The 19,304-nt window shown below is 37.1% G+C and overlaps 3 protein-coding genes across 6 annotated transcripts; 2 read left to right on the forward strand and 1 right to left on the reverse strand.

Annotated features, from left to right (window-relative positions):
- Positions 1-493: 493 nt before the first annotated feature.
- On the forward strand, positions 494-8,916 carry LOC108196526 (pentatricopeptide repeat-containing protein At3g22470, mitochondrial-like). 4 transcript variants are annotated; one of them, XM_064081196.1, is made up of 7 exons: positions 494-2,818; positions 3,285-3,413; positions 3,593-3,816; positions 4,568-4,804; positions 6,039-6,254; positions 6,485-7,168; positions 7,895-8,916. In XM_064081196.1, the coding sequence occupies exon 1, from the start codon at positions 833-835 to the stop codon at positions 2,816-2,818; it is 1,986 nt and encodes a 661-aa protein (XP_063937266.1). In that variant the 5' UTR covers positions 494-832; the 3' UTR covers positions 3,285-3,413; positions 3,593-3,816; positions 4,568-4,804; positions 6,039-6,254; positions 6,485-7,168; positions 7,895-8,916. The 4 variants fall into 4 exon arrangements, with proteins under 4 accessions (XP_063937266.1, XP_063937264.1, XP_063937265.1 ...); XM_064081194.1 differs by having other exon boundaries at positions 495-2,818; positions 3,268-3,413; XM_064081195.1 differs by having other exon boundaries at positions 495-2,818; positions 3,268-3,413; positions 4,576-4,804.
- Positions 5,927-8,747, reverse strand: LOC108196524 (putative late blight resistance protein homolog R1B-16). Its single transcript, XM_017363846.2, has 2 exons — positions 6,416-8,747; positions 5,927-6,289 (listed from the first exon to the last, which is right to left on the reverse strand). Exons 1-2 carry the CDS (start codon positions 8,745-8,747, stop codon positions 6,273-6,275), a joined length of 2,349 nt encoding a protein of 782 aa, XP_017219335.1. The 3' UTR covers positions 5,927-6,272.
- Positions 8,917-9,003: 87 nt separating the features above from the next.
- Positions 9,004-12,771, forward strand: LOC135147765 (uncharacterized). The gene is made up of 2 exons (XM_064081198.1): positions 9,004-9,244; positions 9,349-12,771. Exon 2 carries the CDS (start codon positions 10,801-10,803, stop codon positions 12,769-12,771), a length of 1,971 nt encoding a protein of 656 aa, XP_063937268.1. The 5' UTR covers positions 9,004-9,244; positions 9,349-10,800.
- Positions 12,772-19,304: the final 6,533 nt, after the last annotated feature.

Here is a 19,304-nt window from a genome sequence, read left to right on the forward strand (position 1 = left end):
TTGTGCTGATTCTTGATGTGTATCGATTGAGATTTTAATAAATTGTTTTTAGTTTATGGATTTTAATGGATTGTATGTGATTTTGTGATTTTGATTTTGTGCTGATTCTTGATAAAATGTCAATACTTCAAAATCCCATTGATTTGGTGAGATTTTAAAAAACTTAAAATAGACCGGAAAATGCCACAAAATCGTTCATTTTATGAAATAAAAAAAAAATCCATCAACACTTAAATACCATGAGATTTTAATGAATTTTAAACTAGATTGAATACCATCAGATTTTAAAATATAATTTAAAATCTCAATTAAATATCTAATACTTTCATTCACTTCGACAGCTCCGATCATTTTATTATTCCTAATGTATATGGTTAAATCAGAATATTCAGATCCGAATAAATTATTCTCGATTGGATTTATTTAGACACATATCTCATATATGAGAAGTCCTCATTTCTTTCGAATCAATTTAAGGGGGGTGTTTGGTTGATGGTTAATGAGCCCGATTAACGGGAATCGGAACCTAATACCCATACATTTTGTTTGGATTAGTAAAATTTTTGCTTGGAATGAGACCTCATTCCCTCTTCAAGGTAAATCAATACCTCATACCCCTTGGTTTACCATTTCCCATACACCATTCCCATTCCCACCGATCATCCAAACACCCCCTAAATCTGAGGCGGCAAGGATTTAAAGCTGAGGCGGCAAAGAAAGAGAACGGGGAACGGGAGATGAGACTTGAGCATTGTAGCTGCTCTAAGCAATGTCTTCCAGGTTGATGCTATAAGGTCGAGCTAAAATTCCTGCTTTTACCTTCTCCAAAATAATGGCTTCTCCTCGGTTTCAAATCGTAAGCACTTGTTCTCCTTTACTCTGTCATTTTCATTCTCATTTTCCTATGTTCTCTACTAATCATTCTTCAGCTGTAACCACATTTCCCCCGTTTAACAATACTTGCACTCCCTTCTCCACTAAACCTAACCCTAATTCAAAACTCAAACCTCCCTTTATTCCTTCTCTATGCACCACTCATCCCCACTTAAAACAATTACTCTATCACAAATCCAAGACAGGTTTCGATAAACTCGATGATGCTCTTCAAGTGTTCGATGAAATGCTTCATTTAAAACCGTTGCTTCCGGTTCTGCAGTTCAACCAACTGCTGGCCGCGCTTGTTCGAATGAAGCACTACTCTGTTGCTGTCTCTGTGTTTAGGGAAATGCGTGTTTTAAGCATTCCGGTTGATATGTTTACCTTTAATACTGTGATCAAATGTTGTTGCCACTTGAATACACTTAATTATGCGTTTTCGATGCTTGCTGGGATTGCTAAACGTGGCCTTGTCCCTGATGTGGTCACCTACAACACTCTAATTAAGGGCCTTTTGTCTCGAGACAGACCTGTTGAGGCTGAGCGCTTGTTTGAGAAGCTTGTGGGATATAAGGACATGCGGCCCAATGTAGTTACATATACCACTATTATTAAGGGCCTGCTGTCTCAGGACCGGGTTTTGGAGGCTGAGCGTTTGTTTAAGAAGCTTATTAGATGTAAAGAAATTGAGCCTGATACAGTTATGTACAACACCATCATTGACGGTCTTTGCAAAACTTCAAATACCTCCATGGCTGAGAAGTTATTAAGAAATATGGAGAAGAAAGGTTGTAAACCGGATACAGTAACTTATAGCATGATTATTGATTCTTTGTGCAAGGACGGACTGGTTGATCAAGCTTTGGGTCTTGTGTCTGAAATGAATGAGAAAGGCATATTACTAGATGTTATAGCATATACCACATTACTTCAAGGTCTTTGCAGGTCCAAACGATGGGAGGACACTAAGCGACTGTTAAGTGAGATGGATGTTAAAAACGTCTCTCTAGATTTACACACCTATGGTATATTGGTTGATGCACACTGCAAAGAAGGGAGGACAAAAGATGCGGAAGATGTGATTGAAATTATGATCCGGAAAGGTGTAACTCCGAATGTAATCACCTACAGTACACTTATGGATGGATTTTGTTTAAGAGGCAAAATCGACAGGGCATTAGAGGTGCTGAATACCATGAGGGCTAATGGGATAGTGCCAGATTGTTGTAGTTACAATATACTGATAAATGGCTATTGTAAGAGGAAGAATGTAGATAAAGCCATCGAGCTCTTCAGACAAATGCCTGCTGAAGGTTTGAAGCCTGACGTTCAAACCTATAGCACGCTCATACACGGTCTTTTTCAGGTGGGTAGACATAGTGAGGCACGGAATATTTTCCATGAAATGCTAAAAAAAGGTGATAAACCAGATATCGTGACATGTAGAATTTTGTTAGATGGCCTGTGCAAGAACCAGTTCATTAATGAGGCAATTTCTTTCTTTAATATCCTGGAACGTAATGGTATAATACATGATATACAAATACATACCATCCTCATTGATGGTCTTTGTAAGAAATCGAAGCTTGATGAGGCTAGAAATATATATGATAACCTTGCTTCAAGAGGTTTGCAACCAAATGTCATAACTCACAACATAATGATCAGAGGACTTTGTCAGGAAGGTTTATATGAAGAAGCAAAGGAATTATTTTCAAAAATGGAAGCTAGCGGTTGTTTGCCTGACGATGCGACTTATAACACAATCATCCGTGGAAGTCTTGTCAACAAAAAATATGAAGAAACTCTTGTGCATATAGAGAACATGCGAGCTAGGTGTTTCTCAGCAGATGCATCTACCACGTCCATGGTACTAGACGTATTATCCACAGAAGAACTGGACCCATTTGTTCTTGCATTTCGTGAATGGTTTTTGCAATAGGTACTAAAATTTATAGACAAATGTTATTTTGTCATCTTCTAACTTTTCATGGATAGAGTATAGTAATATGTTGTGCTGAGCAAAGAATTATATTTGTTAGCAACTAGAGGGGTTCCTTCAGTCTTCAGTTTGTTAAGAGCAAATTGGACTAAGAATTAGAAACAGTAAAACTATCTCGTTTAAATGTATTAAGGGTAGTCTATGTTCAAGTCGTCATTCGGAATTGAAAGTTAGCATCTCAATGCTTCTCATATACAGAAAAAGAAATCAGCATTTAAAAAAAAAAAAAAACATTTACTACCTCCCTAATGCATGCAGATAAATTCATTCTATATATGCCTTTCAGTAAATATTTTGGCTTTCACAACCAAGTTCATTTCTCTCTCTCTCTCTCTGGATGTTATCTGTTATAACTTATACCTTTGTGGTTTCTGTTAATGGTATTACAGATTCTGTTATTACACAGAGTGCTAAAAAACAATGCCAAGTATCTATGGAGACAGTGCTGTGCAATCAATGACCAAAAAGGAGGACCGGTGCTGGTCCTGAGAGAGAATTTGGAAGCCCTGTGCGAAGATTTTTAAACGTTCACCAGGCAATTATATTTTTTTTTGTTCATTTAGAAAATTTCTAAACAATATCACTAATAATAATTTTTTTAAAATATTAATTATATTTTAACATTTCCTTACCTCTGCCCAAAATCTCTCCTTATTTTTCCTTATGCCCTTTGATTCATGATTTTTACTTTTCCTGGTGTATGTATGTTGACAGGTGGCTCATGTTGATACCTCACAGAAGGAGTTTGAGTTCTCACAAAGGTCAAAATGGTTCCAAGCAGCTGTATGAGGACCCACTGATTGTTTGGTTTCAACTAAAATGACATTTTTGTTGAAGTTAATATATTATCAATGCACCTATTCACTAAAGATATTTAATAGGACTGATACCTTGTGGCCAATTTGCTCTTTGTGAGTAATTAAAGTCTTCCTTATCAGGTATTTGGCATTCATATTTTTTACTGCCATCCTTAAGAATTATAATTTGGATTTAATTTTGGGCAGCCAATAGAATTTAAAGCAAGGATTAAAAAAAATAATCATTGAGGAATGAGGGGTGAGTAGAAAGAAGAGAAAATAGATTGCTTATAGAAGAGATGGCCCTGTGGCTGAGTTTATAAAGAGTTTAAAAAGACACAAGAGTACGATATTATGATGATTAGGATTAGAGTGTGTGGCGTGCACAAGCTCTTTGGTGTAATTGCGATCTAAGTAATACATCAACCTAACTTCACATTTTTAATAGTCTTCACGACCCTAATCACTGGCTAGGCATTGATGAAGATTTTATTATGGGAATAACATCCCTATCTCTGCATGCTCAGTTACATCAAGTTTCAAAACTTTGTGTTAGAACGTAGTCTATGTAGACGGTATGGTTAGGTTTCTGTCTGTTGCAGACTCATCAGTTCTATTATCGATATTCTACTCTTTTAAAAGAAATATAACAACTTTGGTAACATGCATTGAAATTTTAAAACAAAGATTAAGGTTATTAAGTACTAAAATGTACACAGCAAGCTTGATAAAATGAAAACATCAAAATAAATTGATGGCAGAGGAATGGTACTGAACAGATAAATTTTCCCTAATTATGTGTCCATTCATACACAGAGATGATTGGTAAATTATTTAGTGTTTTTCTTTGTCCATTTGACTGCTTCTCTAAAGAATATGGAATTCTGTGTAGGAGAGCAGGTAATTGATAAACTACTCAATGCAACATTCTTGCAACCATAGAAGGGAGTGTGGACTGTGGAGTACAAGAAGATGTCACATGCCCTTCAAATGAAAAGGAAGGAACTCTTTTATGTCATGTAGAAACTCCCAACAAATTGTGAACAAAAACATTAGGCCCGTCCTTTTTGCATGCCTTCTCTAGATTGATTAATTGGATCTAAATGAAAGCATGTCTCCTTTCTCTCAGGTTGGTTCTGGATTGTCCACGTTTCTCGGCAACCATTTTAGTTTAGTTTTCCTAGACAGGACAACTCTTAAGAAAAAAGGATTTAAATGAATGCACATAATTATCTGTAGTGAACTTGATTATGAAGAGATAATTATCTAATACTGTAGTGTGGATTCATATTTATTGAACTTTACACCATCTGATATACAGCTCCTATATGCCAAATGAGGTTATCTTGAGATTGATGGATATATCAAATAATGGTACCATGCACTAACAGTAAACCGAGGTTTTTTATTTCCCGGAAAAATAGCAAAATGATATCTTTGTTAAAGTTAATATAAATATCAGTGCACCTATTCAATAAAGATTTTGAAGCTCTGCAGATGCTTCCCAAACCTAGTTCTAACTAAAAGCTTTGATTTACGCTAGCTTCACCTTTGATTTATGCTGAAAAGATGGACAAGGACACACTTGGAGTGTTTATATACTGATATTAGCTTTACAATTTGATACAGTCTGTTCTTGCAATAAAGCTGTTTAGGTTGCAATTAAGCATTTAAGGGAAAAACACTTTATTTGACTTTGGTACAGTATTACCGGAGAAGAAATTGTGGATAGTGTTTTGTATATGAATAATAACGCTTGTTAATAATGATAGGGCACAAGTCTTTTGGTTAAGATATTAATTAAATGTTTTATGATATATCAAAGTCCTCCATGCCATTAATGAGTTTTATTATTTAAAGAATTTCTATCCATGTATGGTTTTCCTATGCTACAGTGTAGTATAATTATATGGTTTACTTATAGTTTTCCCTATGTTAGAGTGTAGTACGAGAAAAACACTCTACACAGCATTGCCATGAAGCTTGTTACAGTTTATTTGTATTCCTTTTGTCTGTGTACACTCAAATGATGTAAAAAGGTGTTACATCTAATATTGCCTAGACAATTTGTCCCCTGTCAAGCAAATGTTAAGAATGTACTTCTTTGCCTAGATGATCTTTGCTGATGTAAATCAACCTTGGTATGTATTGGCTTGATCAGGTTGTGAAAATAATCTGATTAACTTCTTTGTCTTGCTTGTTCTCTCTCTTGCCAAACGATCCACGTTTAACTTTTAAAGAAAATATGCACTGAATGAAACTTTCTTTTATTTATAAGGAGGCACTTGGTTTTATTATAGTTTCTATAGCACACAAAATTTACCTAGCACTTTCTGGATTTTCATAAATGATTTAAATTGCAGGTCCTGAGGCTTCAGTCGTTGATCTGATTGATTTTATAACTGATGCTCAAATGGCAAAGGCCGATGACATTTCTCCAAGGAGCTGTCTGATGGAAGCAAGGTTCTTGAAATTTATGGCTGGAGCAACTACATGGCTTCGTTTGGCGGCTTTGACTTAATTGTTGGTGATCGTCCATTCAACAAGCTGGCTAGCAGCACAAGTATCACATGGATGGGGTTGATGATAAACACTCTTCACTCTGTTACGATTTCTTTAGATGACATACATTCGCATCAAAGAGTTCAACAACAATTAAATTGTAAAAACAAAATAATCAATTTAAAGAATGTATAGCACAATAATTTCACTGAACATAATCACACTGAGGTTTGCATACCTTGAAATACTGATATCTTCAAGAAATCATTTCCTTTGTTTAACTGATCTTCTATAATTTTATGTGCAGACTGGACAACAGCATAGTTGCAATTCCTTATCTCAATCCTCTCGAGAGTGTATATATCTCCAATACCAATTGGAATCTCCTCAAGTTGTGTACATTCATCCATCTTCAAGTGCTGAAGGTTCGGAAATTGCTCACTGTAGGCACTCCATTGAACAAATTTGATGAACTTAAATGCCAAGTGCTTGAGCCTACAGAACCCGCCATCGGTCGTTTCCCACTTTTCCCCGCGGAATGCCTCACACTGCAATTTGAGAACTTCAAGGTTGGGTAGCATTCCAATTTGTTCCATTTCATCCCATTTCAAGAAGGTACATACTAGTGTAAGCTTCTTGAGGGTTGCAGGAAACATGAATGGACTGGTCAACTCCCTATGTAATAGATTGTCCGTTAAATCATAGCCCGGGTTCAAATCATTTTGCAAACTCAGATTTTCTAAATGCTGAAGTTTGTCGAGATTTGGAATCCTCAACTTGGTGGAGGATAGATAGAGTGCTGCTCTGATCCCCAACTTCCGAAGATTTGGAGTATATTCTAAGATTTTCTTACACTGGTCAAGAGGAATCTGGGTTGAAACAGTTTTCAAGTTTGAAAGACAGTGCATTTGTGAATCTGGAATATCTTGGTGAACTATGTTCCCTCTTAGGATAAGGTGTTTTAGCCTATTCAACATCCATGTTTCATAAGGTACATGAATCCCATTTTCTTTTCTGTTATGTACAATAAGGGTCTCTAGAAAAATAAGACTATTCATTGAATTGGGTAAACTGAGATCGACGAAACCTCTGTGGTCATCGACAGGCTTAATGCAAAGTGCAACATATCTTAATGTAAGTAGAGATACCATTACATGGGGAACATTAGATAACCCAGTACCTGATAAATCTAGAACCCTTAGAACTCTGAATGCCCCGAGAGCGTAAAAATCATAGCAATCAGCGTAAAAGGACAGTGATGCATTGCAGCACAATATTGTATTAACCTTTAGGGAATCTGTAGATTTATTTAATAAAGTTTCATATGGTGAAAATAAATTTTCAAGTTGAAAGTACCTTGTAAGTTCCAATATGAAATTCTTCTCACTGTCAGATCCAGAGTATACTCTCTTGACCGTGCTTTTGGTAGGAGTATTAGAAACATGTAGTTGGTATCTTGGAAGTTGCTGTAAAAAATTTGCCTTGCTTGCTCTTTGAATGCAAAAATCACGCAACACATCATGAACGATACACGCTTTGATTCCACCATTAGACCCGGTTTTGGAAACCATTACCAGACTTCTAGAGATCAGATTGTTCAAGTAACCTGCTGCTACCTTTTCCAAACTGTTTTCCTCATCTTCCGGAAACTTTTCTGTTGTTTGGGTAGTTTTGATGAGTCCCTCAGCCATCCATAACAAAATTAACTTCCATGCAGGTATTTCATAATCCTCTGGGAAGGCTGCGAAGTAGAGGAAACATGGTTTGAGATGATTTGGCAAATGTTTATAGCTGAGTTCTACAGTCTTCATGTGCTGTTCTGGGGCATTACTTACATTAGAACTCGTATCTTCGCCAACTTGATTCCACCAGTTTGCTGTCTGGTCACTTGCAAGGATTCCGGCCATCACAACAAGTGAAAGTGGTAGCCCCTTGCAATTTCTAGCAATCTCTTGTCCAATCTTAATCAAAGATGTTGGACAACTGTCTTCAAGAAACACCCTGTACCTGAGTAAATTCCAGCTTTCTTCGTGACTTAAGAACCGCAAAGGATACTTGTAGCACCCAGGATGAACTTTAAATGGCACGTCTGCAAGTCGAGATGTGAATACTATTCTACTTCCGAGATTGTCATCTGGAAAACACAACATCAGGTCGTTCCAGTCCTTACTATCCCATATGTCGTCCATGACAACAAGATATCTCTGACCGCTTAGCCTCCTTTTCAAGGTTGCTCTTAATTCCATGTCACTCTCATTCTTATTATCAACATCAAAACCTGATTTTAAGATGCCAAGCAGGAGATCTCTCTTTTTAGGCTCTTGAGTAACAGTTGTCCAGGCGCGAACGTGGAAGTGATATTCAATTAAAGGTTCAGTAAAGACTTTTCTGACCAAAGTAGTCTTACCTAGTCCAGCCATGCCAAAAACTGAGATAAACTGAAGCTGCTTCCTCCCTCCCTTAAGTTTCTCGATTAGAATCCTTGCATCCTCGTCATAACCAACCACAGTTGTGCTTCTTGCATCACGTTGACTCCCAACTTTCTGAAAACTACTATTCGAGGTTTCCATGTATGAGGTGTTTTTAGATGATCGAATCTGTTAAGTATCTGATGCTATGTTGAAAAAGATTTATAAGTCATCTGATCAGTGTGTTTGACTTTGCTTTGTTCTTGGTCTCTTTAGAGAAAAGGTGTTGTGGATTGGATCTGGGATATATCTATTTGAACATTTGAGTTTACTTCTGCGGCCAATATTATATGTTTTTCCTCACGGACATCTATTTATCTAGTACTACAGTATATCATAATGCTGGTCAATAATGGATCAGAATTCAAGTGTGCCTCTGATATGAACATTTTAGTCAAGCTGTGTGAAATCATTAGGCCAAGGTGAGTGTGAACTTTTTTTTCTGTGAAGCCAGTTTCTTATTTTTATTATTGAAACTTGCTAGAATGCACAATCATCTCAAGTGCTCTGCTCGCTAGACTTGGCAACAAATTATAACATCATCATAGCCAGACTGTTTTAAAAGGCTTGTGCACCAGCTCCGACATGGCAATTGAAAGGTCATTTGATTTTTCTAGATTTCTATGTCCTTCATATAAAACATTCATGGCTAATTCATTTATAAAATGTGAGGATTACTAATAATCTATCATTCTCCTTACAGATAGTGAAGCACATGTGTCACAAGATAAATACAAATGGCAACCAGATATGTATTACAGAAGCGATCTCGTTTATCATGTTATGGAGTACTGCCTCTAAGATGCAGGGGTCACTGCAGATGATCATATGCTTATAGCTTGACGAAGCAACCAAAAAGGTACAAACACAGACAAAACACACACTGATATATCCTTTGATACTCTCAAGGTTTTGATGATGACACTAACAGCAAGCTAATAACATGAAACTGATATGTGTGAGCATGCTATCAAAGGTTGTTTATGCGTACTAACAGTATTTCAGGATGTTAGCATGATTATAGCTGTCAGCAAGCTTACAGGAATATTTACAAGCTATCAGCAGGCTTACAGCGTGAACAGAGAAACAATCGGATAAAGATCAAAGTCTATTCTCAAGGAGAATTAATAGGAAACGACTTTGTAAGGATTCTAATATTTGTATATATCCTATATAAATATTAGAGCTCAGTTTTATAAAGAGTTTCATTCAAAAACGTTTTCCTAACAAATAGGAGATTTTATTTCAAATCGATTTTATCTTTAACAAACTCCTACTTTGTTTCAAACGGGTTTTAGTTTAAATGTCTTACTGAGATGATTTCAAACGTAACTTATCCTTTACTCAGTAATCTTACTTCATTCAAACGTTCATCATTCAATTCAAATTTAAACGTGAGGTTGTTACCAAGATCGTTGGGAAATTTGTTGGATTATGACCGTTGGTATGATGTATATAAATTTGTGTGTGCTTTCATTTTCGGTAGAGAACAAGGAGAACACACCAAGCTTTCTGAAATACAACTCTATACATTGCTAAATCTTTTATTGAGCTCTAGTACTTATATTTGCATATATATCTATATTGAGAGTTCATAGTTTCGGTTGTATTACACTTATTCATTGTATTGTTCAAGGTGTAATGTTTTGTTGCTGTGTATCCAGCTTGTGAAACAAGGGAACAAGGGAACTAGTTAGCTAGAAGAGTATACTTGGGAAGTATAGGTCTTGGTAGGCTTTTGGTTCGTGGTTCAGGGGTTTCAGCAGGCTGATAACAGGAACAAGGGAGAAAGGGAGTTATATTATTGAATCTTGTAATCGTTGATATTATTGATTAATAATATAATCTCTTACCAGTTGGTAGGGGACCAGGACGTAGACCATTAGGGTTAGGGGTCGAACCTGGCTAAAATTCTTGGTGTTGCTAGCATACTGCTTTACATTATCTGCATTGCATTTATCTTATTAGCAGGCTAACAGTTTACTCTGAAAATTAACAGCAGGCTGTCTTTGACAGATTAATTATTCGGTAACTTATAAAAATCGGGTATATTAGCCATAACACCTATTCACCCCCCCTCTAGGTGTGTAATTTCAATTGGTATCAGAGCTGTGTTTGTACTAATACTTCTGTAACAGGAATAGTATCGATCGATATGGCTGATAACTTTCAGGGAAAGTCCGATTTTAGAGCTCCTCTCCTCACGGGTTCTGACAACTACAATTGGTGGAAAGGCCAAATGGAGGCTCATCTATCCAGAGATCCCCTAATGCAAAGAGTTGTGCAAAGAGGTCCTTATGAATATCTGGATGGCAATGGCAAAGTCAAGGACGTTGATGTTCTCACAACGGATGAGCTATCAAAGGTTGCTGCCAATGGAAAAGCAAGGAGTACATTGATCAATGGGCTGAATCAAGCTGAATATGACAAGGTCTCTTCTCTCAAAACAGCAAAGGAAATTTGGGATGCATTGGAGACATATCATGAAGGCTCAAAAGGTCTAAAGAAGGTCAAGCTCGGAAAGCTCATGAAAGAATTTGGAAGCTTCGCTATCAAGAAGGGAGAATCCATTCGTGAAAGTCAAGCTAGATTCCAAGTTACTCTTAACAGCCTTGAAAGACTTGGCAAAAAGATTCCTCAATCGGAAATCAACATGAATATTCTAAATGCAGTTCCATTTGAATATGGTGCCAAGGTCACAGCATTGGAGTCAGCTCTCAATATTGATACTATGGATCACCTGGCTATATTTGCTGAGTTGGAACAATTTGAAGCTAAGATTGAAGCTAACAGCTCAGAAAGCAGCAAGCTGCCAACAGAGAAAATGAAGAATCTTGCACTTCATTCTACTGCCAGCAGGCTGGAATCAGATGAGGAAACAGAATCAGATGAGGATCTAGCTCTTATGTCCAGAAAAATCAAGAGAATGATTGAAAAGAAGAATAAGATGAAAAGAGAAAAGGGCAAAGCTTTTGGTGCAAAGAAAGATCCAAAAGATGATGCATGTTTCGAATGTGGCAAGAAAGGACATTTCAAAAGGGATTGCTACAAGCTGAAAAACAAGTCTAAGCCGTCTAAACAGCAAGCTGATTACAAGAACAAGAAGAAATCAAAGGCACTTCTCACATGGAGTGATGATGAAGACGAATCAGCTTCTGATGTTTCAAGTGATGAGATGGTTAACTTGGCTCTTGTTGGTCTCGATGGCTCAATAGAGACAACCGATTCAGATTCAGAGACTAATAGTGAGGTACATTCTATTAATTCTGAATTACATTCTATTGATACAACATCTTGTGAACTAACCATGCAGGATAAGAGTTGTTTATCAATTATGGAACTCATTGATCTAAAGAATGAGAACTATGAGCTCGAGAAAGAAAATGTTCATTTGAAGAAAGTCATAGGTGATTTCTTGAATGAAAAGAGTGCCAAGGCAAGCAGTGGAATCATTGCTACTCTCAAGGAACAAATCTCACAACTTGAAGGGAACAACATGCAAATCCAAAGAAGGAATGATACACTCATGAAGGAACTCAGCTCGCTGAGAGCAGATCTTAAATCTAAGGATGCTAGCTTGGAGGCATTCGAGTTAAGCAAAGCTCAAAGCTTAGCCGAAATCTCTATTCAAGCTGAAAAGATCAGATCATTGGAGCAAGAAGTCAAAGATCTTCAGAAAGCCATGGGAAAGTTTGTTCAAGGAGAAGAAAGTCTCAAATCTATAATGAAACAAGCTAAAGGTTCTCATGACAAAGGAGGCATTGGTGCAGCCTCTACATCCACATCATCAATGAGATATGAAGGGAAAAATGGCATTCCATACAATTATGCCATGCCTTGGGTGACTTGTCACAAGTGTGGAAAGAAGGGCCATCTTGCTAATAACTGTCCAATGAAGAATACTCAATCAGCAAGCTGGAGAAGGAAGTCAGCTCACAGACAGTATGCTGACAACACAAACAGACAGAAGACAGCTCCTAGACAGTATGCTGACAAGACTGGCAGAACATGGAAGAAGAATTCTAAAGTGGTCCAAATGTGGATCAAGAAATCTGATCTAAATGTTCTATATGTTTTATCATCTAACACTGCTGGACCCAACAAAATTTGGGTACCAAAACGTTGAGTTGGTTGTGTTTGTTTTGTAGGTTTGTCTCGTGTCTAAAGTAAAGCCAAATCAATGGATATTGGATAGTGGATGCACTAGGCACATGAGTGGAGACAAATCCCAGTTTCTAAGCTTGAAGATGAAGAAGGGTGGACGTGTCACAATTGGTGATAGCAAAACTCTTCCTATTCTTGGCAAAGGAACTATAGGTAATAGTATCATTTCTATCAACAAGGTACAATATGTTAAAGGTCTTACTTATAACTTGCTTAGTATAAGTCAGTTATTTGATGATGGTCATATTGTTAACTTTGGTAAGGATGAATGTACTATACTTGTTGGTGCTAACAAAACTCCTCTAGTTGCAAAACGAGAAGGAAATATATATGTCTTGAACTTTGAAGAACAGGAGGCAGGTGTTTGTTTAGCAGCTATGGATAATAATCCAGAAATTTGGCATAGAAGGCTTGGACATGCTCATATGGATCATCTCAGCAAGCTGTCAGCAAAGAAGCTTGTTCGAGGACTACCAAAGCTTAAGTATGTCAAGATGGAGACATGTTCTGCTTGTCAATTGGGAAAGCAAACAAGGACTCCACATAAGGCAAAGAAAATGGTATCTACTTCTAAACCTTTAGAGTTTCTTCACTTGGATCTTTTTGGTCCCGAAGCTTATAAGAGTATTGGAGGTAAACAATATGCCTTTGTTATTGTTGATGATTATTCTAGATTCACTTGGGTATTATTCTTGCGTACTAAAGATTGTGCTTTTAGTGAATTTGAGAAACTAATCAAGTTGCTTGAGAACAAGCTAGATACAAGACTTGTAGGTATTCGAAGTGATCATGGTGGGGAATTCCAAAAAGACTTCATTACTTATTGTGAAGAAAGAGGAATCTCACATGAGTTCTCAGCACCTCGTACACCTCAGCAAAATGGAGTTGTAGAGCGTAAGAACAGGTCCTTACAAGAAACAGCTAGGACATTGCTGCAGGAGAGCAAGCTGCCAAGAAGCTTTTGGGCAGAAGCTGTCAACACAGCATGCTATGTTCTTAACAGAGTGCTTATCAGGCCAATTCTCAACAAGACTCCTTATGATTTGCTAAGGAAAAAGAAGCCTAACATTAGCTACTTCAAAGTCTTTGGATCTAAGTGCTTCGTACTCAAAACCATTGATAGGGATGGTAAATTCGACTCTAAATCTTATGAAGCTATATTCTTAGGTTATTCTTTAACAAGTCGTGCTTATAGAGTGTATAATCTTGCTAAACATACTGTTGAAGAGTCTATTGATGTTTCATTTCAAGAGTCTACTGATGATCTTGCAAGGGATGAGGAAGAATGTGCAGGTACAGGTACTAGCAGCAAGCTGACAGTGAAAGAAACTGGAATTCAGCAAGCTGACAAGTCAACTGCCACAACTTCAGAAGGCAATAAAGCTACTGAATCCACTCCATCTCTTGAGGAAACCTTGGATAAGATGTCAAAGCTTACATTGGATGAATCCAGAGGTCAAACTTCATCAGCAAGCCAAAATGTTGTTGATCAAACTCCTCCAAGACAGACTACAAGGAATGAAGAGGTCATAGCTCAACATAACCTACCAAAATCAACTAGAACAGTGAAGAATCATCCTCCTCAGTTGATCATTGGAGATAAATCAGCTGGAATCAAGACAAGGAAAGCTCAAGCCAACATTTGTGCTTATGCTGCCTTCATAGCTCAAGAGGAACCAAAGAATGTTCAAGAAGCTTTACAAGATGAGAATTGGATCATGGCAATGCAAGAAGAACTCAACCAATTTGAAAGATGTGATGTTTGGGAACTTGTAGATCCACCAGAGGATGCTTCAATTGTTGGAACCAAATGGGTGTTCAAGAATAAAGTTGATGAATTTGGTACTATCACTCGGAACAAAGCTAGACTTGTTGCACAAGGATACAATCAACAAGAAGGAATTGATTTTGATCAAACATATGCTCCGGTTGCAAGATTGGAATCTATAAGGATGCTGTTATCATTTGCATGCTACAAGAAGTTCAAGCTACATCAAATGGACGTCAAAAGTGCATTCTTAAATGGATATCTAAAGGAAGAAGTCTATGTCAAGCAACCACCAGGATTCGAGGATGAAAAATATCCCAACCGTGTCTACAAGCTCAAGAAGGCACTATATGGATTAAGGCAAGCACCTCGATCATGGTATGAAAGGTTAAGTGAATTTTTGATCAAAAATGGTTTCATTAGAGGTAAAATTGATCCTACTTTGTTTACCATTATTAAAGGTCAAGATATATTAGTTGTTCAAATATATGTAGATGATATTATATTTGGATCTACTAATGATTCTTTGTGTAAGTGGTTTTCAAAGTGCATGCATAGTGAGTTTGACATGAGCATGATGGGAGAGCTCAATTATTTCTTGGGACTCCAAATTAAGCAAACTCCAGAAGGAATCTATGTGCATCAATCCAAGTATATCAAGAATCTACTCAAAAGATTTGGATATGAGAATATCAAGGCAAAATCAACACCGATGAGCGTTGTCAGCAAGCTGACAGCAGATGAAAATGGTAAAGATGTTGATATTCGAATGTATAGAGGTATGATTGGTAGTTTACTTTATCTTACAGCCTCTAGACCTGATATTATGTATAGTGTTTGTGTTTGTGCTAGATTTCAAGCAAAACCAAAGGATTCTCACTTACAAGCTGTTAAAAGAATTTTTAAATATTTAAGTGGAACCATTACTTTGGGCTTATTCTATCCTATCACAAATGCTTTTGATCTTGTTGGGTATAGTGATGCAGATTATGCAGGTAGTCAAACTGATAGAAAAAGTACAAGTGGTGTTTGTGCATTTTTGGGTCAAAGCTTAGTTTCTTGGTTAAGCAAGAAGCAAACTTCAGTTGCTCTATCTACGGCTGAGGGGGAGTATTTAGCAGCTGGTAGCTGTTGCTCTCAAATGCTATGGATGAGACAACAATTGAAGGACTTTGGAATCAAATGCAAGCAAACTCCTATCTTTTGTGACAACACAAGTACAATCAACATTTCAGAAAATCCAGTCAATCATTCAAGGACAAAACATATTGATGTTAGACATCATTTTCTGAGAGACAATGTTGCAAAGGGTGCTGTCAAGCTTATTTTTGTGGCTACAGCAGATCAGCTAGCTGACATCTTCACAAAACCTCTTCCTGAAGAACGTTATGTCGTGCTGAGAAGGGAATTGGGTATGTGTGATGTGCAGTCAGCAGGCTCTTAAACATGGTCCGGGTACTATCAGCTTACTCCTAGCATTTTATATAATTTTTATTTATTTTGCATGCCGGTCAGTTTAAGTGTTTAATTGATATATGTGTACATAAATGATATTACCGTTATGTGCTTAGACTGTTGAAATTTTATGTTGAATTTTGATATGTGATTATGTGCTTATCTGTGTAATTTATGATAAGGTTTAAAATTCAAATTTCAGTTTCTAGGGATATATATATGTGATACGTGATAAGAGCGTTTAACAATTTTGTGTTATACGATATCTAGTCGATAAACATGAATTATTTTAGGAATTTTAGTTCGTTTAATTTTATTCCTAAAACTACTCCCCTGATAATTGTTAAAAGAGTGTTAAAATATATCCTTTCTCCACGTCTCTTCAACTACATATACAACCCTCCCCGAGACGCTAGGGTTTTATCACCACTTCTCCGAAAACTCTTCGTACTCACCATAGCCTCAATCGGTCTCCGTGTCGCAATGAGGAAGAAGACGAGAGCTAATCTCAAAGCCCACACCCCACAGCCCTCTTCGATTTCCCAAAAGAGAAAGCTAATTGATGAGGATGAGGATGAGTTGGTCACTGTGGAAAGCGGCGATGAGTTGTCTGGTGTCAATCGCGGTGATACTGGAGTTGAATCGGGTCAGAAGAAGGTCAAATCGGAAGTTCTTGCTGTTCGTGGACTCGCTGGTCGGAAAGTCATCTTGGGTAAGCCTATTTCCGGCAAAACTCTCTTTACCTGTGGTATTGTTAAGTTGTTTGAGGATCTAGGGTTTCAATCTTTCTTAGTTGATTTGCCTAAAACTTGCTATCCTGACTTAGTGCGTGAGTTTTATGCAAACCTTCAACTGGTTGGGTCGGATCAGTTTGTGTCTTTTGTCTCGGATGTGAAGATTTGTTTGTCTTCAATGTTTTTGGGTGCGATTTTAAAAATTCCACCATCTACTGTGTCTATCCACACTAAGAGAGGTCCTAAAGATGTCGAGGGTTTTTCTCACACTGATCAGTTGAAATTGATAACTGGGTCTGAGAATGTTTCTGATACTATGTTTCCTTCCACTACACAACTACTTCCACTTGCTCAAGCACTTTTTAAGTTATCTATTGAGAATGTCAGTCCAAGACTTGGTACTAGGTCCAATTTATCTTCACAAGATATTGTTGTGGTTTCGATGATAATGGCTGGTAGAAAATTTGATTTGGCTGAATTGATTTTAAAGAATATGCTGGAGTCAGTTGAGGGTAAGTCATCTGGTGGACTGCCATATGGGTTTTTGTTGACACGTGTTTTTGAGTGGTTTGGGGTGTCCTTTGTTGGTGAGGACTCTGTGTCTGCTAAAGAATTTCTTGATATGAAATTCTTAACTCAATCAAACTTGAAGTTGGATAAGGATGGTCAGTTGGTTGTCGTTGAGGTGTCTCCACCTACACCTCCTGCTCAATCTGTGAACGTTGTTGACTTGGGAATCTCTGCACAAGAGATTCATGCTTATATGGATGAACTTCGGGCAAATCACAAGGATGTGATGGATGGGCAGAAGCAGCTATCTGAGCAGATGGCTGAGTTGGTTTCTCAGGTTGGTTTTTGGAAGGATATGATGTTTGGGGCTAGGACTTCAACTGCGTCTGAAAAATGCAGTTCTGGGAGTTTTGCCTATGAACTTTGCAAGCGGATGTATGGCTCTGGAGGATCATCAGATGTGAAGGCTACCTTTACTTCCGAAGATGATGCTACAGACAGTCCAAGGCCAAGGACAGCTTTGGATGCACTGAAGGAAGCTGCTGGAACTGATTCTAAGTATGCTGCTGCAGGGGAAGCATTGCTAGCTCAGAATGTGATTGCTGCTGAACTTGCCAAGAAGTATGGACTGGAGAAAGATGATCAGGACAAGCCTGGAACTTGATTTTCTCACCTTTTTAATGATTAAGGGGGAGGAAATTAGGAAATTAATAATACTTTACTTAAGTGTGTTTAATCTGCTTAAGTACATTGGCCCTAAGTTTTAATTTGCTTTAAAGACTAAGTTGTTCTGTGCTGGTTGGATTTGATTTGGTGATCTCAGGTGGTTTATCCTGAGTTAATTTGGTTTAAGTTGTTTGGATAATATTTTGGATACCAGGTGGTTTATCCTGGTTAGGATTATTTTTAATTATCTATGCAAGTTGCTTTGATTAATTGTTTCTGTGTTAGTTAAATATCTGTAATATTGCATGCATATCTGTGAATTAGATATTTGTTAGATTATATTCTCTGTGATAATTGTGAAAGTTTAGTGATATTAGATTGCTATATTTAGGGGGAGTTTATTACTTTTCCTAATATAGTGTAATCATCAAAAAGGGGGAGATTGATACTCTCAAGGTTTTGATGATGACACTAACAGCAAGCTAATAACATGAAACTGATATGTGTGAGCATGCTATCAAAGGTTGTTTATGCGTACTAACAGTATTTCAGGATGTTAGCATGATTATAGCTGTCAGCAAGCTTACAGGAATATTTACAAGCTATCAGCAGGCTTACAGCGTGAACAGAGAAACAATCGGATAAAGATCAAAGTCTATTCTCAAGGAGAATTAATAGGAAACGACTTTGTAAGGATTCTAATATTTGTATATATCCTATATAAATATTAGAGCTCAGTTTTATAAAGAGTTTCATTCAAAAACGTTTTCCTAACAAATAGGAGATTTTATTTCAAATCGATTTTATCTTTAACAAACTCCTACTTTGTTTCAAACGGGTTTTAGTTTAAATGTCTTACTGAGATGATTTCAAACGTAACTTATCCTTTACTCAGTAATCTTACTTCATTCAAACGTTCATCATTCAATTCAAATTTAAACGTGAGGTTGTTACCAAGATCGTTGGGAAATTTGTTGGATTATGACCGTTGGTATGATGTATATAAATTTGTGTGTGCTTTCATTTTCGGTAGAGAACAAGGAGAACACACCAAGCTTTCTGAAATACAACTCTATACATTGCTAAATCTTTTATTGAGCTCTAGTACTTATATTTGCATATATATCTATATTGAGAGTTCATAGTTTCGGTTGTATTACACTTATTCATTGTATTGTTCAAGGTGTAATGTTTTGTTGCTGTGTATCCAGCTTGTGAAACAAGGGAACAAGGGAACTAGTTAGCTAGAAGAGTATACTTGGGAAGTATAGGTCTTGGTAGGCTTTTGGTTCGTGGTTCAGGGGTTTCAGCAGGCTGATAACAGGAACAAGGGAGAAAGGGAGTTATATTATTGAATCTTGT

Source organism: Daucus carota, chromosome 7 (assembly GCF_001625215.2).
Source record: "Daucus carota subsp. sativus chromosome 7, DH1 v3.0, whole genome shotgun sequence".
Lineage (NCBI taxonomy): Eukaryota > Viridiplantae > Streptophyta > Magnoliopsida > Apiales > Apiaceae > Daucus > Daucus carota.